This window comes from Entelurus aequoreus, linkage group LG17 (assembly GCF_033978785.1).
Source record: "Entelurus aequoreus isolate RoL-2023_Sb linkage group LG17, RoL_Eaeq_v1.1, whole genome shotgun sequence".
Lineage (NCBI taxonomy): Eukaryota > Metazoa > Chordata > Actinopteri > Syngnathiformes > Syngnathidae > Entelurus > Entelurus aequoreus.
Window position 1 is genome coordinate 29,119,660 of NC_084747.1, and position 26,714 is coordinate 29,146,373.

Below are 26,714 nucleotides of genomic sequence, written 5' to 3' on the forward strand. Positions count from 1 at the left end.
CCAAGATACTTAAACTCCTTCACCTGGGACAGAGTCTCGTCCCCTACCTGGACTGTACAATCCATCGGTTTCCTGCTGAGAACCATGGCCTCAGATTTGGAGATGCTGCTCCTCATTCCAGCCGCTGAACACTCTGCTGCGAACCGATCCAGTGAGAGCTGAAGGTCACGAACCGAAGGTGCCATCAGGACCACATCATCTGCAAAGAGCAGTGACGCAACCTTTATCCCCCCAAGACGTATACCCTCTCCGCCATGGCCACGACTCCGCCTAGAAATCCTGTCCATGAAAATCACAAACAGGATAGGTGACAGAGCGCAGCCCTGGCGGAGACCAACCCCCACTGGAAACGGATCCGACTTACATCCAAGCACCCAGACACAACTCTCGCTTTGGTTGTACAGAGATTGGATGGCCCTGAGCAGGGTTCCCCTCACTCCGTACTCCCTCAGCACCTCCCACAAGATCTCCCGGGGGACGCAGTCATACGCCTTCTCCAAATCCACAAAGCACATGTAGACTGGATAGGCATACTCCCAGGCCTTCTCCAGGATTCCCGCAAGAGTAAAGAGCTGGTCAGTTGTTCCACGACCAGGACGGAATCCACATTGCTCCTCTTGAATCTGAGGTTCGACTATCGGCCGGACCCTCCTTTCCAGTACCTTGGCGTAAACTTTCCCAGGGAGGCTGAGTAGTGTGATACCCCTGTAATTAGCACACACCCTCTGGTCCCCCTTTTTGAAAGGGGGAACCACCACCCCAGTCTGCCACTCCCTCGGCACTGTCCCAGAGTTCCACGCAATGTTGAAAAGGCATATCAACCAAGACATCCCCTCAACACCCAGAGCCTTCAGCATTTCTGGACGGATCGCGTCAACCCCCGGAGCTTTGCCACTGTGGAGTTGTCTAACTACCTCAGTGACTTCACTCCGAGAGATCAACGCTGAGCCCCCATCATCCTCAAGCCCTGCTCCTATCAGGGAGGGTGTGTCTGATGTAATTGAAGTGCTCTTTCCAACGCCCTACGACTTCCTCACTTGAAGTCAGCAAAGTCCCATCCTTGCCATACACAGCTTGGATGGTTCCCTGCTTCCCCCTCCTGAGGTGCCGTATGGTCTGCCAGAACAGCTTTGGTGCCGCCCGATAGTCCTTCTCCATGGATTCCCCGAACTGCTCCCACACCCTCTGCTTAGCCTCGTCCACAGCCACGGCCGCTGCCCTTCGGGCCTGTCGGTACCTTGCAACTGCCTCCGGAGTCCCCCGGGATAACATACCCCGGTAGGACTCCTTCTTCAGTCGGACGGCTTCCCTGACCACCACTGTCCACCAGGGTGTTCGAGGGTTACCGCCCCTTGAGGCACCTAAGACCTTCTGGCCACAGCTCGCAGCTGCAGCTTTAGCAATAGAGGCTTTGAACATTGCCCATTCCTGTTCAATGTCTCCAACCTCCACAGGGATGGCAGAGAAGTCCCGCCGGAGGTGGGAGTTGAAGTCCTTCCGGACAGAGGACTCCTCCAAACGTTCCCAGTTCACCCGCACTACACGCTTGGGTTTGCCAGCTCTGTCCAGAGGTTCCCCCGCCATCTGACCCAACTCACCACCAGATGGTGATCAGTTGACAGTTCAGCCCCTCTCTTCACCCGAGTGTCCAAAACATACGGCCTCAGATCAGCTGATACGATTACAAAATCGATCATTGATCTTTGGCCTAGGGCAGGGGTTGGCAACCCGCGGCTCCGGAGCCGCATGCGGCTCCTTGACCACTCTGATGCGGCTCAGCTACATACATGCCGACCCCCCCGATTTTCCCAGGAGACTTATGGATCTCAGTGTCCCTCATATATTACTCCCAGGGAAAAAATAATCCTATTTACACTCTAATTACTAAATAAAGGGCGTGCCCTAATTGCACTGCAGTAATTGTCCTCTATAGCATTTACATACAGCGTGCCAGTCCAGCCACATGTTGCATGTTGTTATTACTTGCACACACAGGAGACAGCAAAGCATACTTACTCATCAGCCACACAGCTTACACTGACGGTAGCCGTATCAAACAACTTTAACATTGTTACGTTACAAATATGCGCCACACTGTGAACCCACACCAAAAAAGAATGAAAAACACATTTCTGGAGAACATCCCACCGTAACACAACATAAACACAACACAACCATTACCCAGAATCCCATGCAGCCCTAACTCTTCCGGTCTACATTATACACCCCCGCTACCACCAAATCCCCCCACACATCAACCCCCCCCCTCTCCGTGCGTTGGTTGAGCGGAAGAGTTAGGGCTGCATGGGATTCTGGGTATTGGTACCGTCAGTGTAAGATGTGTGGCTGCTGAGTTAGTACGCCTTGCTGTCACTTACGTGAGCAAGCTGAAATTGCATTCTACGTGTGGTCGAGCAGGTACACTGTTAGGGCAGACTGTAGAGGGCGCCAAATGCAGTGTCATCACGCTCTGATATTCGGGAGTCTCCCGGGAAAAATGAGAGGGTTGGCAAGTATGACGCTATCAAGCGCCATTCATTCAAAACTCGCGGGCTGCACTAACATCAAATTTCCACATTAAAGTGCGTGCCGGTGCGTGTGTCGGAGACCCCTAGTTAACAAAGCACAAAGCATTTAAGCTTTGTATGCGGTATTTTTCATTTTAAATTTTAAAAATTTTTTTGTGGCTCCCATTACTTTCTTTAATTTGTGAAACTTGCCAAAATGGCTCTTTGAGTGGTAAAGGTTGCCGACCCCTGGCCTAGGGTGCTCTGGTACCAGGTACACCTATGAGCATCCTTATGCTTGAACATGGTGTTTGTTATCGCAAGTCCGTGACTAGCACAGAAGTCCAATAACAATTCACCACTCAGGATCAGATCAGGGAGACCGTTCCGCCCAATCACGCCAGTCCAAGTATCACTGTCATTGCCCACGTGCGCGTTGAAGTCCCCCAGCAAGACTATGGAATCCCTTGCCGGCGCCCCATACAGGACCCCATGCAAGGTATCCAAGAAGGCAGAATACTCTGAACTCTTGTTTGGTGCGTATGCACAAACAACAGTCAGAGTTTTCCCCCCTCCAACCCTAAGGCGAAGGGAGGCGACCCTCTTGTCCACCGGGGTGAACTCCAACGTACAGGCACTCAGCCGGGGACTCGTGAGTATCCCCACACCCGCCTGTGCCCTCACACCCTGAGCAACTCCAGAAGTGAACAAGGTCCATCCCTTGTGAACAAGGTCCATCCCTAGTCTCTTACGTGAATGAGCTAAATAATAATTTTTGATATTTTACGGTAATGTGTTAATAATTTCACACATAAGTCGCTCCTGAGTATAAGTCACACCCAAACTATGAAAAAAACTGCAACTTATAGTCCGAAAAATACACAATAATACATTAACAAAATGCTGTGTCACGTGAATGGTCTTTGAAGTACTACTTGTGACATGAAAAAAACACAAGTAATGTAAAAAAAAACAGTGGTGTTTCCTTTTTGATATAAATATAAAACTCAAAGCAGTTTGGCTAATGAAGATAAAGTCTAATAAACAAGCTTTGTTCTTCTCCAACAACGCCTGCTTGTGGTTCAGTGCAACAAAAACAAAGAGTGACACCTCTCACACCTCATACATAATCTGCGTTCAATTCGATGAGATGACAAAACATTTGAGCTAGTACTGATGTTATTTGAACACTGATCCAGTTTGCAGTTAAATAAGGCACGAGTGAACATCCCAGTCAACAAACTAAAGACTTTATAAACAAGTTGGGACAACGTTCACAACACATCACCTGCTGCATGTTTCCTCACCTCATTAACTCTCAGTCACAGCATCTGATGGACGCTGTATTGAGAAAATAAAAGCAACATCAAATAGTTTTCTCCTTTCGCTGTTTACTTTTAGGGTGGGGACAAGTGTGTCTGTCTCCAATATTGTCCACACCTGTCTCCATCTAAAGACAGCAGTGCGCTCTTAAACACACGCCGGGAAGCGAGGGGAAAATTACGTTAAACCAAGCGCTTGGCTCCGTTTACTCCGAGGGGAAATCTCCGGATCAAAGTCTGTGTAGTTATACCGCCATGATTATCAAGCCAAAGGACGCTAGTGCACATGCGCCTGACTTCGTGTTGCCTAAAGTGTATTAATAAATGACGTTTTTTCGGTAGTTAGAAAATTAGACAGTATTACTAACCGTCGGGAATTTTATCGCAAATTATCATTAAACTGTTTACCGTTACATCCCTAGTCCATTAACAAGCAAAAAGTCAAGGGTGGTCACGGCATGTTCTTGCCGTCGATGTTGGTCAATTTTTTAGGGCATTATGGCAAGTGACGAGGGCGGTTGCGGCTGTTGCCGCGGTTAAATTAGAGCCCTGTAATGACGTTAATGCAACTGGTCTAAAATCGCTAAGTTGTTTAGATTTACATGTTTTTGGGATGGGGACCCCAGTAGAAGATTTCCAAATGCCAGGAATCTGGTTACAGTTCAGTGACATTTGAAATATATGTTCCGAGGACACTGCAAAGTTGGTCAGCACAATATTGGAGCATGCACCCCTAAATAAGGTCTGGACCAGGGGCCCTACTTATTTTGACTCGTTTTTAAAGCTCTCTAACAGGCTCCTGCTTGATGATAATGTTTGGATCAGGGGTAAGAGACTCTAAGGAGGGAAATATTATCGGAAATGTTATTATTTTCAAAGCAAAAATAAAAACTATTTAATCCATTTAGGAGGTCAGTCATATTTATTCCCTCAATTCTTAGAGGATTACTACTTCCCGGAGAGATGGAGGTCATTGCTTTTATTCCTTTCCAAGCTGCACGAAGATGTCCACTAGTATATTTCTGTTCTACCTTTTCCCTATAAACTCTTTTAGCTTCCCTTATCTCGCTCCTTACCACTCAGTTGATGTCTTTCCTTTCCTGCATGCTTAATGTGTAAAAGATGTGTTTCTTCATGTTTGTGACTAGGGTTGCAAAATTCCGGGAATATTCAAAGTTGGAAACTTTCCATGGGAATTAACGGGAATGAAAGAGAATTAATGGCAAATTAATGGGAATAAACATTGAATGCAACATGCTAGATCTTACAGCATGATTATAAGCTAAAACAACCTGATTTAATGCAAATTCAGTTGAATTTCAACCCTGCACTGTGCATTCCTCCATCACATGTGCAGTGCATTCTTCCATCACATGCACAGATAATTCCCAGCATGCTACACACTACAGCAGGGCTATTGAGGCCACACTAGTATTTGAGCCCAAGGACTTCATCCAGTCAGGAAAGTTTTGATGATATTACTGGGGTAAATATATTTGATCTATGGTATTTAAGTTTAATAGCGGTGTTATTGCTTGTTACTGTATGACTGTAGGCTACTCCAGCAGACTTCCACTCAAGCTAGCTAGCTGTTCCTGTACTTGTTAAATGATTTTGGGGCCAATATCTCTAGCTAGCTAGGTTTATGTACCACCACAGTCTCATAATGAACCGAAAATATTTCTCCGTTAGCTGTGATGCTAATGTTCTCTACGTTAAATCCCATTCATTTATGCTAACAATGTTAGCGATCCGAATTTACATTTTTTGTGATCTGTAAAGTTCAACTAGCAAATACTAAATCAAAACGTGCAGTTTCCTCTGCCTTCTGTTCTGCTAGCCTTTCTGTTGTCATACAAGAATGTAGGTTATAGTTTGATTTAGCATGCTGATGGAGTGTTCATTTATTCATCTAGCCTATTTCTATTCATTTGTCCATCAGTAAAATATTTTTAAAGACTACTCCAATTGTTTAGCTGACTATTTATATCTGTATGTGGCATTGCATTAGTGTTTTACAAGCTTCTCATCTTATTCTACAGAATAACATGGACAGTGTCCAACTTTGAATAATCAAAAAATGGTCAAAATTTCCAAACTTCCCGAGATTAACTTCCCGTGGTAAATTTCCGGAAAGTTTCCGGAAATTTGCCGGAAACTTTCCACCCCTTTGCAACCCTATTTGTGACACAGTTTATGCCCAAGTAGCCCAGTTAACTGCCTTTTTATGCTGTTTTGCAAGACCCCTGTCACATGACTTTAAACTTGACACGTCACTGGCTGGTTCTGAGACAGAATTGTCTGCTTCATCCTTAATTTACCCGAAGTTAGGCTTGTTTTTTGAAGCAGCAAATTTTCCGGCACTGACTTTTTCTGCACTGAATTTTTTTTTTTACTCTGAATTTTTATACAATGAATTTTTATACACTGAATTTTTATACGATGATTTTTTATGGACTGAATTTTTATACACTGATTTTTTTTACACTGAATTTGTTTTGAATGAAATTGTCAGCATAATTTCATAATTTGCACAAAATTCAAACGCAAAAAATTAAGTTGTATAAAATCAGTCTCAAAAAAAGGTTTCATAATAAAGACACAAATTAACCTCCATAATAGAGGGTCCACAAACTGCCTGTATCAGGTGTTTTCTATATGTTGTACCCTACTTTTTGGTACAAATTGTTTTCCTATTTCACAAACCCCCTTGAGAATTGACAAACCACCTTCATATAACTTGTCTTCATGCATACACCTTCACAAATATTTATTTTAAATATGATCTATTATGCTACTTTTCAGCTTGTACTCTTTTAAATAAATACTAAAGGTCCCACCAGAGCGTATTAAAAGTCTGTTGCCCAAAGTCTAGCCCTGATGCTGGAAATTTAGAAAGGGATTTTAATAAGACCTACTGGGAATTATTGGGACCCTCCCTTTTGCAGAGAAGAGTGCTCCCAGATTATTTTATTCGAAGGCTGTCTAAATAAAGAGTGGTAACTAGAAATGAAGATGAACAATTTATTCTGCAAAAAGGAGTAAGTACAAACAATAGCAATACTAGCGCTAGAGAGAGGACCCGAGCCTTCCCTAAAATGGCCAGTCTCCTCATATGCCTTTGTCCATCATGCAGCCAGCCTTGGCAGGGATCGAAACCGAAAGTTAGCTTGGCAGGGTTGTTGGAAACACACACACACATCTGTCCACTCTGCCTTTGTCTCGTCCCTGGTACCTCTTGTTCCGAGACTTAAATGAGCTACCATGTTCGTATTTTCAAAGATAGAAAACACAGGGTACATTCATTGTCATGTCCTTGAACATAATGAGATGAGATCTCATGTACAGTTCCCTCTGTCCCAAAGTTAGAAAATATTCCCCTAACAGAACACACCGTTTTGTGTCTGCAGCTTTGAAGCTAATGAGCTGTGTTTGCCCCAAGAAGCACACAACTTAATGTATTGCTTATATCTTTACGGAATCAAACATTAGCAAAATTAGCAGGGTTATTTTAGCTACTAAGCATAAATAAAGATGAAAAAAATATATATATACAGTATATTTATGTGTGTGTGTGTGTATATATATATATATATATATATATATATATATATATATATATATATATATATATATATATATATATATATATATATATATATATATATACAGTCGTGGTCAAAAGTTTGCATACACTTGTAAATAACATAATGTCATGGCTGTCTTGAGTTTCCAGTAATTTCTACAACTCTTATTTTTTTGTGATAGAGTGATTGGAGCACATACTTGTTTGTCACAAAAAACATTCATGAAGTTTGGTTCTTTTATGAATTTATTATGGGTCTACTGAAAATGTGACCAAATCTGCTGGGTCAAAAGTATACATACAGCAATGTTAATATTTGCTTACATGTCCCTTGGCAAGTTTCACTGCAATAAGGCGCTTTTGGTAGCCATCCACAAGCTTCTGGAAAGCTTCTGGTTGAATTTTTGACCACTCCTCTTGACAAAATTGGTGCAGTTCAGCTAAATGTGTTGGTTTTCTGACATGGACTTGTTTCTTCAGCATTGTCTACACATTTAAGACAGGACTTTGGGCCATTCTAAAACCTTAATTCTAGCCTGATTTAGCCATTACTTTACTACTTTTGATATGTGTTTGGGGTCGTTGTCCTGTTGGAACACCCAACTGCGCCCAAGACCCAACCTCCGGGCTGATGATTTTAGGTTGTCGTGAAGAATTTGGAGGTAATCCTCCTTTTTTATTGTCCTATTTACTCTCAGTAAAGCACCAGTTCTATTGGCAGCAAAACAGACCCAGAGCATAGAACTACCACCACCCTGCTTGACGGCAGGCATGGTGTTCCTGGGATTAAAGGCCTCACCTTTTCTCCTCTAAACATATTGCTGGGTATTGTGGCCAAACAGCTCAATTTTTGTTTCATCTGTATGTATGCGAGTATACAGATCTGAGTGTTTTTTTCTTGTTTTGTATTCCCAATATTTAATTATTAATTGTTTATCTCTACTTATTTTTATTTTATTTTATTTATTTATTTATTTTTAATACATGACATTCACTGTTTAATTCTTTCAAAAAGTGCAATGTTAAAGGACCACATATTATATTATTTTGTGGAACCATTGCAATAAAGTATTAATATTAACATCTTTAAAATAAAATAAAGACATGTGTGTTATCGTCTCTATAGTGGCAAAATTCCAAAAACTTAACTTAACTAACATACTAAGTGCCGGCCCACGTCTGCCTAAACAGAGTTAGTTTATTTTTAAGGCTTCAGGTGCGTTTCATAAATGAGCGAAAAAAAGTCTTTATTGCAATTACACATGACTCACCTACTTCCTGTTAGAATGTTCCTCCAAGGCCTTTATGTCCTCATCCGAATAATAGCCATTGTTCATTTCATTTCAGTGACAGGTCTTCTGCATTACGTGGTGTGATAATTAACTCTCCCGGACAGGGCCGATGACTCTTCCTCTCTCTTCCCCTCCCCATCTTTTCTTGCAGTCCAACACCTACAAGTGGAAAAGAACACATCAGAGAATGCCTCTCACTTTGAGTTTGTGGCGGAGAAAGGTAGGGATAATGAATGTTGACGTGTGCTATTAGTCACCCGCTTGTTAGTTTATTTTTTTAAAGCATAATGAACTTTCTCCTTAGAGTTCAAACACACCGAGGGACATCTTCAGTCAAATTCTATTTCGGTAGGCTGAAAATGAATAATCAAGTTTTAAATGGGATGAACCAGGAGGCAAATTCCTAACTGAACTAGTTTGCTTTTTTTTTCACTTTTCCCCCCAGCTAAACGGAACCACTGCAACTCACCTTCGCTTTATCATCGCCTCAGGATATGATCACTTTGTCTCGGTGCACAGAGTCAGTGTGCAGAAGTGACACGCGCTTTTGCTGGTATGCTCAGCATTGTCAACACACTCACACATTACATGTTATTTTGGATTTATTGTCACTGTCCAATGAAAATTGTGTACTTTAACTCCAGTTTAACATTTTTATCTTTTGGACACGCAATAAGAGGCTGTTCAAAACTAGGAAGACAAATTTTGATGATTATAAAATGAGATATTTTTCATCTCAGATGTGAATCATAACTACAATTGAGAGATTTGTTGTGTTTGATTGATGTAAATTGTGTTGCAAGATGAGGACAGGAAGTGAATATATGTGTCAGTAATTGCAACAAAATGGAAAAAGGGTGGGATTAAATAAGCTTGGCTTCTTCCTACTCCTTTTTGAACATGTTGTGAAGCAGTGGCGGGCCGTGCGTTTCCCACCTAGGCCTTCAGTGATGTCCGACTTCAAAGAATACCTCTCAAAATACCATAATTTTTGTCACCACATGACCATTGCTGGGGAAATACTATACTATATTATGTTGTCCCTATACAAATATTTTGGTACCGGTACCAAAATTATTTCGATACTTTTCGATACTTTTCTAAATAAAAGGGAACACAAATAATTGCATTATTGGCTTTATTTTAACAAAAAATCCCACGGTACAATATACATATGTTTCTTATTGCAAGTTTGTCCTTAAACAAAATAGTGAACTTACTAGACAACTTGTCTTTTAGTAGTAACTAAACAAACAAAGGCTCTTAATTAGCCTGCTGATGTATGCAGTAACATATTGTGTCATTTTTCATTCTATTATTTTGTCAAAATTATTAAGGACAAGTGGTAGAAAGTGAATTATTAATCTACTTGTTCATTTACGGTTAATATCTACTTACTTTCTCTTTTAACATGTTATATCTACACTTCTGTTAAAATGTAATAATCACTTATTCTTCGGTTGTTTGGATGCTTTACATTAGTTTTGGATGATACCACAAATTTGGGTATCAATCCGATACCAAGTAGTTACAGGGTCATACATTGGTCATATTTAAAGTCCTCATGTGTCCAGGAACATATTTCCTGATTTTATAAACATAATATAAATAAAAAAAACAAAAAACGAAAGAAGATGTTGTGATGCCAAAAAATATCGACGTAATCATAGTAGTATCGACAATATATGCTCCTGTAGTTGGTATCATTACAGTGGATGTCAGGTGTCGATCCACTAATGGCGTTTGTTTACATTTTGATGCCGGTGAGCTACGGTGTGTAATGAAGCATGTTTAGCTATTCCTCGTCCTGCAGGGATGATACTTGTAAGAAACTTACTTTATTTGTCGCCATGGAGACACGGATTAGTGATTTTTTTACAATTCTTTTTTTTTATTTTTTTTTTTAAATTTATTATTCTTCGGTCAATCGTCAACAAAATAAACAAACAGTTGTACATTCATTAATTGAAAATGAAAATGTTGCAGACCGACAGGGTTTAGGCTGAAGTTGAACACTTATTGCGTATTTCATATGTTGACCAGAGGGGGAGCACTTTTAAAACCGACACACAGTCAATTTGAAAAATCCCTCCTTTTTGGGACTGCCCTAATTTTGATAGATTTCACCACCAGGGGTGCAAATGAGACATTCTCTGTTAGATGCAATGGTTTTCCGTATTGGGACCATGATTTACGTACTAACTTGTTCACACCTCCTCATATGGAAGGTACTTTTCCTTGTTGATGTCTCAAGGAGGGTAGAAACACAAGAACACACACACACACACACGCACACAGTGATCGCCAGTGTAATAAGCATGTTCTAATAATATGTGGACAAATTGCATTCCAAATAACTTCCAGGCAGAAAAAAGATGCATTGCCGCACGGGAGATAGTTTTGAATGCGGCGTGAACATTTTCCATTTGCTTCGACCCAAATTAATTAAAGATAGGGATTTACTTCAGAGACCATTTTCATCTGCTTCTGCTAATTTGGCAAAGCTTTAGAATAAAAGAGTTGGATTATGACGAACAGCACAAATACAAAGGGCATCGCTCTCGCTCACTCTCTCTTAGAGACACAGTTAATTAACTAATTTCCAGCAGAAGGAAGGCAGGCTTGAACTGGCATCTGGACAGACCCCCATGTGCAGATATTGACATCCCCCATAGAAATAGGGGGACCACGGGTGATGCAACTGGGGGTTGGGGGAACCAGATGGTTTCCCAGCCAACCGGCAAGTCTCTGAAGACTGCAGGCCTATTCTCTCTCTCTCTCTCACACACACACACTGCCACACGTTCACTACCCTCCTATCTACCTCCACTGCCATGTCATCTTATCAGGTTGCGCAGTGTGCGAGGACCCTCTGGGACTCCCTCCCCAATTACTTTGCTGACTGCAGAGGAGCTCGGGGACTTGCTGAGGCGGTGTTTGCTGTAGCACGCTCCTCCAAATAAACCAATAAAAGTGTAAAATACACTCCTAAATAACAAGCCCCCTGATATTTTCGGAGCAACTAATTGCTCAGGGGTACGACCGCGATATAGCACATTTGAGTATGCGAGTGTAATGAGTAATGAGGGCAAGGTAACAACTGATACAATGTTATTGACTCATCTATTATTCACCGGTGTGGAATGTTCTTTCTGTGGTCATGAGGTACAACGGGGTATTTTCTGATGTAAATATGATTCCGTCCGGCACTAATACATTCAGGCCCCTTTGTGCGCGACTGTCAGCCGATCAGGAGAATCACAGCAGGATATGAGAGTGTCATTGTCATGTCACTGCAGGGCAGCGCTAATCTCTCAGCCGGTGTCTTCTCACGGCCGTCCAATGACACCGAGGCGCCTGTCGGACCACGACTCTCTAACATGGAACGCTCACTGACTACGTTTCCATGTGCTGAATTAGTCTGATTTGTCGAATAGTTCGTTTTTTTGTATTGCCACACCTACATGTGAAGTCCCAGTGTCCATGCACTCCGTTTAATGTGACTATTGGTCGTAGGTCGAGTGGCTCGCGTACACTGGGGGGCGCTTAATTCCTTTTAGCGCGGATTAATGTATTGCCTTCCCGGTTGACCTGAGACGTCACACCAAAACAAGGCATCTGCGGCTCCTTAATCAACAACCTAGATCTGTACTACTTGATGTCCGCAGTAATGTTGGCGCAGATTACAAATATTAAATCTCTGTCTATGCTGATGTTAAATAGAGGACAGCATCAAGAAATTATCTTGGATTGACGCTACTACCAAGAATGTCTCAGAGTGGATGCGGGTTTAGACTTAGACTTAAAGGCCTACTGAAACCCACTACTACCGACCATGCAGTCTGATAGTTTATATATCAATGATGAAATCTTAACATTGCAACACATGCCAATACGGGTTAACTTATAAAGTGCAATTTTAAATTTCCCGGGAAACTTCCGCTTGAAAACGTCTATGTATGATGAAGTATGCGCGTGACGTCACGACGACAACGGAAGTATTCGGACCCAATGTGTCACCATACAAACTGCTCTGTTTTCATCGAAAAATTCCACAGTATTCTGGACATCTGTGTTGGTGAATCTTTTGCAATTTGTTTAATGGACAATGGAGACTGCAAAGAAGAAAGTTGTAGGTGGGATCGGTGTATTAGCGGCTGGCTACAGCAACACAACCAGGAGGTTGTGTTCTGTTTGAGCTGGATAGCAGACGCGCTACCGTGAGTACAACTTTGGCTTCCAAACATTTGATCGCTTGCCCGTACGTGCGTGTCGCTATGTGCATGTCACGTACGTAACTTTGGGGAAATATATGTTTCTTGCCGACTCTGATGGCGGCCGGGGTGTCGTCGAAAGCTACAGCGCCCGCCGCCGCTCCGTAGCTAAGTTAGCTTCAATTGTTAAGCTTCGCCAAGCTGGAAATTATTAACCGTGTATTTACATGTTCATGGTTTAATAGTATTGTTGATCTTCTGTCCATCCTTCCAATCAGGGTTTTTTAAAATTTTGTTTCTATCTGCATTTGAGCCTGATGCTATCACGTTAGCTCCGTAGCTGAAGTGTTTCGTTGATGTATTGTCGTGGAGATAAAAGTCACTGTGAATGTCCATTTTGCGTTCTCGACTCTCATTTTCAAGAGGATACAGTATCCGAGGTGGTTTAAAATACAAATCCGTGATCCACAATAGAAAAAGGAGAGACTGTGGAATCCAATGAGCCAGCTTGTACCTAAGTTACAGTCAGAGCGAAAAAAAATACACCCTGCACTACACTCTAGTCCTTCACTCTAACGTTCCTCATCCACGAATCTTTCATCCTCGCTCAAATTAATGGGGTAATCGTCGCTTTCTCCGTCCGAATCTCTCTCGCTCCATTGTAAACAACGGGGAATTGTGAGGAATCCTTCCTCCTGTGACGTCACGCTACTTCCGGTATAGGCAAGGCTTTTTTTTATCAGCGACCAAAAGTTGCGAACTTTATCGTTGTTCTCTACTAAATCCTTTCAGCAAAAATATGGCAATATCGCGAAATGATCAAGTATGACACATAGAATGGATCTGCTATTCCCGTTTAAATAAAAAAAATTCATTTCAGTAGGCCTTTAAGCCCCTTCTACACAAGGCTATCCAGGGTAAATCCCACCTAACCTTATTCTTGTCCACACACACACAATGGTCGTTAAAGACCCCCTCATCCCCCTCTGCAACGCGACTTAGGCCATGTCTACACTAAGTCGTTTAACCCCTTAAACGAATAATTATTTAGCCTGAGCCCCGTTTCAGCCACACTAAACCGGCGTTTAAGGTTCCCCTCCTCGGACAAATTTTTACACGGATAAGTCCGCCGTGTATTTCTTGAATCTCCGGCTCTTAGCTTTGCATGGACTCATTGATCGTTTACAAACTGAGTTTGGAAAGGAAGTGACGCCAGAAAGACCGCGCCCCACACAGGAAGTGATGCCAGAAAGAACGCGCAATAGCCAGCTTCATAATAAAGCGGTTTCGTCACTCGGAGGTAACCACTGGAAATATGGAGGCGAGTCATCCAGACATGCCCGTGTTTTTCCTTCCGTCTGTACAGACGCTTGTGGAAATCACGACAATAACAATAGGCCTTTTTCCACCAAAAGTTCAGAAACTTTAAGTTTCTTCTCGTAGCTTTGCGTATTGAAATTAAGTTTGTAAAAAATAATAAACAACGATAAACTGCATATGGTTTAAAGACTACGGCTGAGTAAAAACACTGCAAGATAGTTCTATTGTTCAGCACAAAGATGCCCCACAAAAGTTCCTGCAAGTCGAAAGTTACTTTCCTTTTTTTTTCTTGCCGTTTTCAAGTTTGTTGTAACAGAAATACACAAGAAAAGGTAAATAAACAAGTCGCCCTCGCATGCTCCGTAATGGCGGCCACATGTTAGAAATAGAAGTTTTTAGCAATGCCCCCGACTGTGATCAACCAATCAGCCGCCCCCTCGAAATTTCCAGGAACCTTAAGAACTAAATCTACCTGGGTAGTTTTTGGTTGAAACACAGGGGGAACTTTATTTACCTGGGTAAATGGGAAAGTTCCTGAAAAAGTTCACGCGGTGGAAAAGGGCTTATTGGTACCGTTTTCCCATTTTCAGTAACGTACTGTAGAAACAAACCGTAGATTTTAAGGTAAACAACTAGCAGCTCAGTTGCCAGAATTTTATTGTAAAAATAACAGTAGTACCGTTTTTCCATTTACTGTAATGCTAAACGAACATAGAGTTTACAGTAAAAAAAAAAGCTTAGCTCAGTTGCCGGAATTTTGCCATAAATATAAAATTGGTACCATTTTTCCATTTATAGTAATGCATTGTAAAACGTTGACACGATAAAATAAGGGCAGCTCTGTCAGCAGAATATTACTGTTAAAATAAATGTGGTACCATTTTTCCATTTACAGTAAAGCATTGTAAAAACAAAGATCGTATATTTAATGGGAAATAAAAGGAGTAGCTCAGTTGCCAGAATTTTACCGTGAAAGAAAAGTGGTACAGTTTTTCTATTTATATTAGTGCACTGTAAAACGGCGACAATGGATTTCACGATTTAAAAAAAATGGCAGCTCAGTCGGCAGAATTTTACCATAACAGTAACGGTAGTAAGGTTTTTCCATTTACAGTAATGCACTGTAAAAACAACATTCGCAGATGTTATGGTTAAAAAACAAACAAACTGGCAGCTCAGTCGCCAGAATGTAAATGTAAAAATGACAGTGACAACTTGTTTACATTTAAAGTAGAGTAAAAAACAAACAAATAACGTAAATTTTACGGTAAAATTCCGTCGAATGAGCTGCCAGTTTTTTACTGTAAAATCTACAGATTTTTTTTCCAGTAAAGATTGTCAGGCTTTTCTGCAGAAAAACACCGTCTTACATTGGGGTCAGTGCGTTATTACTATTATTATTTTTGGCTTGGGGATAATGTGCAGTTCAGTCTCAAAGTCATGTGGGCTCTGTTTTGACCACTCAAATGAACAAATATGGCTCCTTACCTGGCAAGGACAAAACGTTTAGCACTAAGTCGAGCACAATTATGTCTGTCTTGGCCCAAATTTGCATAAATTCCTCATTGAGAAGTGAAGGAAAATGTCATAAATTGTTCTTTCACCTTTAATTCAGATCTACAGAAATCTAACGGCTTCTTCTTAGGTCAACGCTTTTTGAGAAAACCAACTATATACTTAACTAACAACTGAAGGCTGTATATGAATCATAATATATTTATATACATGTGCATTGTTGGCCCTTTCTGCTCTGTTTAGCTGACTCTGGACGTGTCCTGATATCATTTTGTGCGGTCTTCCATGCATGTCATTAACACGAGGCCTGTGTGCCGCCAATGGGTGTTAATTTGATTTCACTCCTGATTCGGTCCGATCCGCCCAGTTACGACAATGCAGGCTGGAGAAGAAGATGATTAGACAAGAGGGGGGGGAAAAAAATCCTACTTCTTTATTCGTGAAAATCAAAACGGGGCGAATAACAAAAAAATAGTAGGACTTATTGTGGCGTGAAACAATAATCAGCAGCAGCAGGCGGAGACACGAACATCCCTTATGACGCGTGGCTTGGAGTATTGCTGGTGGTTGTCTGCAACCTTAACGTGGCTGCGTAGAGCAGGGGTTGACCAAACTACGGCATGTGGACCAAGTGCAGCCCGCCGGCGTGCTCAGTCTGTCCGCGAGACGTCGCAAATTTAATAAGGAGTCTGGCCCACTTCATTTTAAATACCTGACAGGATCATTGCTGCACATTATCTGCCATTTTGTGGACAGCGTAGATAAATTGGGGGTAATGACCATGGATTGCACTTTTACATGACCCAATCCAAACAGAAAGTCAACGCACATGGTCACACATAATATATAATTAATAATATAATATATATATATATATATATATATATATATATATATATATATATATATATATATATATATATATATATATATATATATATATATATATATATATATATATATACTACCGTTCAAAAGTCATTGAAATATCCTTATTTTTGAAGGAAAAGCACTGTACTTTTCAATGAAGATAACTTTAAACTAGTTTTAACTTTAAAGAAATACACTCTATACATTGCTAATGTGGTAAATGACTATTCTAGCTGCAAATGTCTGGTTTTTGGTGCAATATCTACATAGGTGTATAGAGGCCCATTTCCAGCAACTATCACTCCAGTGTTCTAATGGTACAATGTGTTTGCTCATTGGCTCAGAAGGCTAATTGATGATTAGAAAACCCTTGTGCAATCATGTTCACACATCTGAAAACAGTTTAGCTCGTTACAGAAGCTACAAAACTGACCTTCCTGAGCAGATTGAGTTTCTGGAGCATCACATTTGTGGGGTCAATTAAACGCTCAAAATGGACAGAAAAAGAGAACTTTCATCTGAAACTCGACAGTCTATTCTTGTTCTTAGAAATGAAGGCTATTCCACAAAATTGTTTGGGTGACCCCAAACTTTTGAATGGTAGTGTATATATATACAGTTGTGGTCAAAAGTTTACATACACTTGTAAAGAACATAATGTCATCTTTTTGTGATAGAGTGATTGGAGCACATACTTGTTGGTCACAAAAAACATTCATGAAGTTTGGTTCTTTTATGAATTTATTATGGGTCTACTGAAAATGTGACCAAATCTGCTGAGTCAAAAGTATACATACAGCAATGTTAATATTTGGTTACATGTCCCTTGGCAAGTTTCACTGCAATAAGGCGCTTTTGGTAGCCATCCACAAGCTTCTGGTTGAATTTTTGACCATTCCTCTTGACAAAATTGGTGTAGTTCAGCTAAATTTGTTGGTTTTCTGACATGGACTTATTTCTTCAGCATTGTCCACACGTTTAAGTCAGGACTTCGGGAAGGCCATTCTAAAACCTTAATTTTAGCCTGATTTAGCCATTCCTTTACCACTTTTGATGTATGTTTGGGGTCATTGTCCTGTTGGAACACCCAACTGTGCCCAAGACCCAACCTCCGGGCTGATGATTTTAGGTTGTCCTAATAAATTTGAAGGTAATCCTCCTTTTTCATTGTCTCATTTACTCTCTGTAAAGCACCAGTTACATTGGCAGCAAAACAGGCCCAGCGCATAATACTATACATAATACTACCACGGTAGGCATGGTGTTCCTGGGATTTAGGGCCTCACCTTTTCTCCTCCAAACATATTGCTGGGTATTGTGGCCAAACAGCTAAATTTTTGTTTAATCTGACCACCAAACTTTTCTCCAGAAGGTCTTATCTTTGTCCATGTGATGTTAGATGAAAGAAAAATTGACTGTTTGGCCACAATACCCAGCAATATGTTTGGAGGAGAAAAGGTGAGGCCTTTAATCCCGCCTGCCGTCAAGCATGGTGGTGGTAGTATTATGCTCTGGGCCTGTTTTGCTGCCAATGGAACTGGTGCTTTACAGAGAGTAAATGAGACAATGAAAACCTCCAAATTCTTCAGGACAACCTAAAATCATCAGCCCGGAGGTTGGGTGTTCCAACAGGACAATGACCCCCAACACACGTCAGAAGTGGTAAAGGAATGGCTAAATCAGGCTAAAATTAAGGTTTTAGAATGGTCTTCCCAAAGTCCTGACTTAAAAGTGTGGACAATGCTGAAGAAACAAGTCCATGTCAGAAAACCAACACATTTAGCTGAACTGCACCAATTTTGTCAAGAGGAGTGGTCAAAAATTCAACCAGAAGCTTGTGGATGGCTACCAAAAGCACCTTATTGCAGTGAAACTTGCCAAGGGACATGTAACCAAATATTAACATTGCTGTATGTATACTTTTGACCCAGCAGATTTGGTCACATTTTCAGTAGACCCATAATAAAGTCATAAAAGAACCAAACTTCATGAATGTTTTTTGTGACCAACAAGTATGTGCTCCAATCACTCTATCACAAAAAAATAATAGTTGTAGAAATTATTGGAAACTCAAGATAGCCATGACATTATGTTCTTTACAAGTATATGTACTTTTGACCATGACTGTATATGTATACATACTGTATACATATACATATACTGTATACATACAACTATTTGGAAAACATATGATGCCAGATTGCTTTGTTTTTATACCTGTTGCTTTGTTTGCACCAGATTTGGCAGATTCTTTTGGACCATCCTTGTTAGACAGTTGAATGATCTAAGTAACCTTATCACAAAGTCATTATAGACCAGCACAGTACTTTCTATGACTGCAGCTTTTAGGAAGGATCCAACTGGATGACTTCCAACTCAGTTGGAGAAAGTTGGATGTGCGCTGGAGAGAAAGTTGAAGAGAATAGAGATGCAGCGAGAGATTACACTTTTTCAATTTCTTCTCCACAATCTCTGGAATTTATTTCATTTTATTCTCTCGAGACCCCATTAATCTCTCCCTCTCTCTCTCTCTCACACACACACACACACACACACACACACACACACACACACACACACACACACACACACACACACACACACACACACACACACACACACACACACACACACACACACACACACACACGCAAGGGTCACAACATGAATCCCCATTAAGAATACAGTCATCCCTTGTTTGTCGCGGCTAACTGTGGTACACGCATTTCCGTAAAGTACAATTATTATTATTAAATCGAATATTTTCATAGTCAGAGCAATAAAAAACTGTTAATGACATAAATATGTTTTTTTTTAAAACATTATTAGAGCCCTCTTAACTGAATTAACACACATATAGTCTCACCTTTAGGCTATGTTCACACTGCAGGGTCGGATGTCCAATTCAGATTTTTTTGTCAATTCCGATCTTTTTACAACAAAAATGCAATATCTAACGTGAACGCAATCTTACTCGCATACTCCAAATTCTAGGAGGTCTCAGTCCTGGCGCATATGCGGCAAATTCAGGGGTTTCAAAAGATTGCGTAGAAGATCAAGAAGGAAGAGGTCTGACAGTTTGTGGGACGTTTGCTTCAAAGAACGTGCGGGCGAGCAGTTGGAGACAGGAGTGTTGGAACATTCACGTGAGTTCCTAAAACAATATACCTGTTTTCTGCTCATTTTTCAACTATTTATTTTGCAACTGTATATTTTGGCGAATAATTAAGACGCTAATCGCTTTTTGATGGCGCTTTGGCCTGATGAACGCGACTGGAGCGTTCAGACCGCAGGCGCATTGGACACCTATCTGGGCCCGTATTCCTAAAGATCCTAAGAATCCTCTCAGAGAGCTCCTAACTTAATCTAAACATTCCTAGAACCGAGTCTTAGATTAGAACATTCTCAGAGAACTCTAAGCAAGGAATGGACAGAAACGTCAATCTTAGTGAGGAGGTGTGGTTGACCCCGTTGCAAGGTATCAGTCATTTCAAAAGCTGTGATTGGTTGATCCTAAAAACTCAATAAAAAATATACTTTTGGTTGAAAATATGCACCAGTCCCAAAACATTTAAGAGAGGGGGAATTACATTTTTTCAAGGGGCCCCTGACGAAAATGGATTAATGCCGTGTGAGCGCGCATGCTTGCTAAAGCTGCATTGCTGGGACTTCGTCCGACCACAAATGATTACTACGTGTAAAACAAACACTTATATTCGTGGAAAATGAAAAGCATCCTGATTGGCAACCAGGGACAGGTGTGTCCTGATTGGCAACCAGGGACAGGTGAGTCCTGATTGGCAACCAGGGACAGGTGTGTCCTGATTGGCAACCAGGGGCAGGTGTGTCCTGATTGTCAACCAGGAGCAGGTGTGTCCTGATTGGCAACAGGAGACAGGTGTGTCCTGATTGGCAACCAGGGACAGGTGTGTCCTGATTGGCAACCAGGGACAGGTGTGTCTTGATTGGCAGCCAGAGACAGGTGTGTCTTGATTGGCAACTGAGGACAGGTGTATCTTGATTGACAACCAGGGACAGGTGTGTCCTGATTGGCAACCAGGGACAGGTGTGTAGTGATTGACAACCAGGGACAGGTGTGTCCTGATTGTCAACCAGGGGCAGGTGTGTCCTGATTGGCAACAGGAGACAGGTGTGTCCTGATTGGCAACCAGGGACAGGTGTGTCCTGATTGGCAACCAGGGACAGGTGTGTCTTGATTGGCAGCCAGAGACAGGTGTGTCTTGATTGGCAACTGAGGACAGGTGTATCTTGATTGACAACCAGGGACAGGTGTGTCCTGATTGGCAACCAGGGACAGGTGTGTAGTGATTGGCAACCAGGGACAGGTGTGTCCTGATTGGCAACCAGGGACAGGTGTGTCTTGATTGGCAGCCAGAGACAGGTGTGTCTTGATTGGCAACTGAGGACAGGTGTATCTTGATTGACAACCAGGGACAGGTGTGTCCTGATTGGCAACCAGGGACAGGTGTGTAGTGATTGACAACCAGGGACAGGTGTGTCCTGATTGGCAACCAGGAACAGGTGTGTCCTGATTGGAAACCAAGGACAGGTGTGTCCTGATTGGCAACCAGGGACAGGTGTGTCCTGATAGGCAACCAGGGACAGGTGTGTCTTGATTTGCAACCAGGGACAAGTGTGTCTTGATTTGCAACCAGGGACAGGTGTGTCTTGATTGACAACCGGGCACAGGTGTGTCTTGATTGGCAACCGGGGACAGGTGGGTCTTGATTGGCAACCGGGGACAGGTGGGTCTTGATTGGCAACCGAGGACAGGTGGGTCTTGATTGGCAACCGGGGACAGGTATGTCCTGATTGACAATCAGGGACAGGTGTGTCCTGATTGACAATCAGGGACAGGTGTGTCCTGATTGACAATCAGGGACAGGTGTGTCCGGATTGGCAACCAGGGACAGGTGTGTCCGGATTGGCAACCAGGGACAGGTGTGTACTGATTGGCAACCAGGGACAGGTGTGTCTTGATTGACAACCAGGGACAGGTGTGTCCTGATTGGCAACCAGGAACAGGTGTGTCCTGATTGGCAACCAGGGACAGGTGTGTCCTGATTGGCAACCAGGGACAGGTGTGTCCTGATTGGCAACCAGGGACAGGTGTGTCTTGATTGACAACCAGGCACAGGTGTGTCTTGATTGGCAACCGGGGACAGGTGGGTCTTGATTGTCAACCGGGAACAGGTGGGTCTTGATTGTCAACCGGGGACAGGTGGGTCTTGATTGGCAACCAGGAATAGGTGTGTCTTGTCAATTCATATTTTTTTGTCAATCCCGATCTTTTTACAACAAAAATGCAATATCTAACGTGAACACAATATTACTCGCATCCTCCAAATTTCTAGTAGGTCTCAGTCCCGGCGCATTTGCATAAAATTCAAGGGTTTCAAAAGATTTTAAAGTCAACATTTTCAACCGGGGACAGGTGGGTCTTGATTGGCAACCGAGGACAGGTGGGTCTTGATTGGCAACCAGGCACAGGTGGGTCTTAAGTGGCAACCGGGGACAGGTGAGTCCTGATTGGCAACCAGGGACAGGTGAGGGAGCCAGCGCTCAGACAAGCAAACGTGAATGCAAATGGAGCCAAAAAGGAAGAAACAAAAATAAGCGCGCCGGACAGGAAATAAAACAAAATACCAGAAACTGACAACTGTCATGAGGGATCATGACGAATATCAATAAATAAAAAGATCTATATATTGTCCTGCTTTTGAAAGTGAAAAACAACGAAATGGCCCACGCATATTTTGATTTTTCAGTCTGTGGCGCTCAGTGGAAAAACGTTGGATTGGACAACCCTGGTTTATCAACAATAATAATGATAATAATTTTAATTGGTAAATCCTTAAGTTTTTTGAAAGGCTCTTTAAAAAATATATATATATTTATTTACAGTCGTGGTCAAAAGTTTACATACACCTGTGAAGGACATAATGTCATGGCTGTTTTGAGTTTCCAATAATTTCTACAACTCTTATGTTTTGTGATAGAGTGATTGGAGCACATACTTGTTGGTCACAAAAAAAATTCATGAAGTTTGGTTCTTTTATGAATTTATTATGAGTCTACTGAAAATGTGACCAAATCTGCTGGGTCAAAAGTATACATACAGCAGCATACAATATACATTTTTGTGATGTATAAAAGTTACAATCAAATCAAATTAGCTTCATGGCATGGCCTCTTAACTTCATTTGAGTGTGTATGATTGATGACACCTGTTGACTGGGTCCCAAGAGCAACTGTGTAGACAATTGTTCCTAAGTATAAAGTGCATGGCACAGTTTTGTCACTGCCATGATCAGGCAGAAAACGCAAGTTATCACCTGCTGCTGAGAGAAAACTGGTCAGGAAGATCAAGAGTCAAAGAATAACGACCAAAAAGCAGGTCTGGAATGAATTGGAAGCTGCTGGAGCACAGGTGTCAGTGTCCACAGTCAAGCGTGTTTTGCATCGCCATGGACTGAGAGGCTACCATGCAAGAAGGAAGCCTTTGCTCCAGAAGTGACACCTTAAGGCTAGTCTAAAGTTTGCTGCTGATCATATGGACAAAGATAAGACATTCTGGAGGAAAGTTCTGTGGTCAGATGAAACAAAAATTGAGCTGTTTGTCTGCACAGTTGCTCCTGGGACCTTAAGCTGCTTTGAAATGGCTCCAAGTGACTTTCCTAACTTGTTCAAGTCAATGATTCATTTTTTCAGATATGTGCTGAGTTCCTTTGACTTTCCCGTTGTCGCGTTTGTAACCGAGTCTAATGACTGCATCCCATGAGCCCTATTTAAATGGGCTCAGAGAAGTCAACAGGTGTCGTCAATCATAATCACTCACATGAAGTTAAGAGGCCATGCCATGAAGATAATTTGATTTGATTGTAACTTTTCTACATCCCAAAAATGTATATTGTATGTTGCTGTATGTATACTTTTGACCCAGCAGATTTGGTCACATTTTCAGTAGACCCATAATAAATTCTTAAAAGAACCAAACATCATGAATGTTTTTTGTGACCAACAAGTATGTGCTCCAATCACTCTAGCACAGGGGTCACCAACGCGGTGCCCGCGGGCACCAGGTCTGCGGGCCTGTTCTAAAAAAAGAAAAAAAAAAGTTTAAAAAAAAATAAAAAAAATAAAAAAAAAAATAAAAAAAATTAAATCTACATAGAAAAAAACACAAGATACACTTTCAATCAGTGCATCAACCCAAACAACCTCCCCCATGCACACTCATCCACACCCACTCACACAAAAGGGGTTATTTCTTTCTGCTACCAATATTCTGGTTCCCACAACATAGACAACACATCTACAAGGGACACAGTCCCTGAAGCACACATGATTGTATAGGCTGCTGGTCCACTAACATTTTCATTAATTACTATTTTTTATGTAATTATTTTTATATTGTTTTACTTTCTTTTTTATCCAAGAAAATGTTTTTTATTTATTTATCTTATTTTATTTTATTTTTTAAAAAAGGGCCTTATCTTCAACAGACCAGGTTGTCAATGAAATTAAATTTGTTTAAAGGGTTTTTTAAACCAGGCCCAGTCCAGATAATGTCCAAGTCGGACTCAGCAACACACACCTTCATTCATGTACACAGAAAAAAATTAGGGAACACAACAGATTGCATATAATTTATAAACAAAATTACATTTTCAAAATAAGCATTTATGTACAGTCCAGATTATGTCCAGGTCACTCAAATTAGGGAACACAACAACAGATATCATATAATCTATAAACATAATTATACTTTCAAAATAAGCCTTTGAGGACTTCTCATCTTTTTTTTAATGTTTTTTGGCATCATTATCGTTTTCAACCATGTAACTTTCTAAAGTTAGAAAATACTGAATAAATGTTTTAAAGAAAGTAATACTACGTGAATATCTGTTTTTGGCCTTAAAAATAAACATTTTACCGAGTACTATAATTAAATTGACTAAATCATGATTGTCAATGAACTCTCCTAAAATAACAGAAACCACATTAAGCTTCATAAACAAACCAATCCTTAAACACATTTTTTCAACTTCCACCCAAAACAAAGACACAATATGACAATACCAAAACAAATGCAGGGTGGATTCAGGCTCCTGACAACAAAATCGGCAATCATCTGACTCTGTCATATTCCATAATTTTAACATTTTCCCTGTGGGTAAGAAGTTATAAATAATTTTAATTTGAAAATAACGATTTTGCACATCGATAGTGGTTTTATAGATTAGTTTGAATATGGCATCCCATGGCAACGGGCAGTCAAAAAAGTCCTCCAATTTTCCATTTGTGTTGTATGAGGCAGCCTTCAAAGATTTCTTTATTAAATAAAAATAATATATTTTTCTATTTATTTTAGTTCCTTTTTGCCAACTAGAATTTCTTATTAGAGGTTTACAAACTAATAATTTAGTAGTTCCATAATTAATTATTTGTTTCCATCTTTTCCCAATTACTCCAGTTAGTTGATAAAATGAAAAGCTTGCGCAAGCATACATAGCTCTAAATTCATCATACTTCATAATTTTACCATTCTCATTGATAATATCATTGACAAAAATGATTCCTCTTTCAAACATATTTTTCCAAAAGAAAGGCTTTACAATATTAGAGTTCATCCATATTAACTGCTGCAAAATATTGTCTCTTTTTTCTGGCACATAAGATTGAAAACACCACTATGAGTGGATTGTTTCCTTTATGAACCCCGCCATGTTTCCCAGCAGACTCTCTGGGAGGGGATCACTTGTAAAAAAGGATACAATTTCTTTTGATACAGTACATGTTCTTTGTCCAACAGGACATTTGTGTACCACTCAATGTTTAAATACATCTTTGGAACAATTGATGCTTTTAAAGACAGACACATAGCTTCAAGGTTGAGAAGTTTCAGGCCCCCATATCATACTCTTTGTACAAAACCTTTCTTTTAATCTTTTCTGGTTTGCCGTTCCAGACAAAATCGAAGACCCTCCGCTCATAAATCTTAAAAAAGTTTTGTGATGGAGCTGGTAATGACAAAAACAAATAAATAAATTGAGGAATAATTTACGAGTTGGCAATAGACATTTTACCATACAAGGTTAGGGATTTCCCTTTCCATAATTGCATAATTTTGTCCAGCTTTCTTAGTCGATTATCATAATTTACTGAGCCTAGATCTTCCAGATTTTCTGGGACAACAACACCAAGTATGTTAACTGGTCCATCTGTCCACAAAACAGGCACTTTGCATTCCATTCGAAAGGACGTTCCCTTTAGATTTCCGATCCTTAACATTTTACATTTATCATAATTAAGCTTAAGGCCAGATTGCTGTGAAAATATGTCCAAACGATTAAGAAGGTTCCGCAAACAATGAGGAAAAATCTTATCTTTGTGAATCGGCCTTTTCTGACATGAACTTCATCAAGAACAAACACAGAACACGCCTCACTGATGCACATCTGCAAGACTCACTCAGAGTTGCAGTGTCAAGTTACACACCAGAGTACAACACACTAGTTAACAGCATGCAATGCCAGGCTTCCCACTAACTGACAAAGAAACAGATAACAGATTTGGTGTCCAGTTCAAAGTGTGACATGATTTAAAAATTTGAGAGTTTACTTTTGTATTTTACATGAGTTATTATTTGTACAAACATGGTGCAAAGTAATTCATGATTTGTTAAAAAAAATGTTAGTGGCTAGCTAGTTAAAATGGGATATTGTGATTTCACAAGACTGTCTTAGAAGTGATCATTTGAAAATGTTCAATTTGAAAAATGTGCACTTAGAGAAAATATAAAAATAAAGAGTTGCATATTGATATTTATCTGTTTCTATATATATTTATTGTGAGAAATCATTAAGATGATCAGTGTTTCCACAAAGATAAATATAATTAATTATTAATAATAACAGAGTTAAAGGTAAATTGAGCAAATTGGCTACTTTTGGCAATTTATTTAAGTGTGTATCTAACTGGTAGCCCTTCGCAGTAATCAGTACCCAAGAAGTAGCCCTTGGTTTCAAAAAGGTTGGTGACCCCTGATCTAGCACAAAAAAAGG

General features: G+C 40.7%; 1 protein-coding gene across 2 annotated transcripts in view; it reads left to right on the top strand.

Moving 5' to 3' along the window:
- Positions 1–26,714, top strand: part of hspb11 (heat shock protein, alpha-crystallin-related, b11) — a 49,128-nt gene that overhangs the window by 12,107 nt on the left and 10,307 nt on the right. Inside the window, exons 3-5 of one of the 2 annotated variants that reach the window (XM_062025450.1) lie at positions 8,859–8,927; positions 9,012–9,055; positions 9,153–9,260. In XM_062025450.1, coding sequence (XP_061881434.1) covers positions 8,859–8,927; positions 9,012–9,055; positions 9,153–9,245 — 206 coding nt within the window. In that variant the 3' untranslated portion in view covers positions 9,246–9,260. Of the gene's footprint in view, positions 1–8,858; positions 8,928–9,011; positions 9,056–9,152; positions 9,818–26,714 lie in introns of those variants that run through there. The other variant, XM_062025449.1, reaches the window with a different exon arrangement.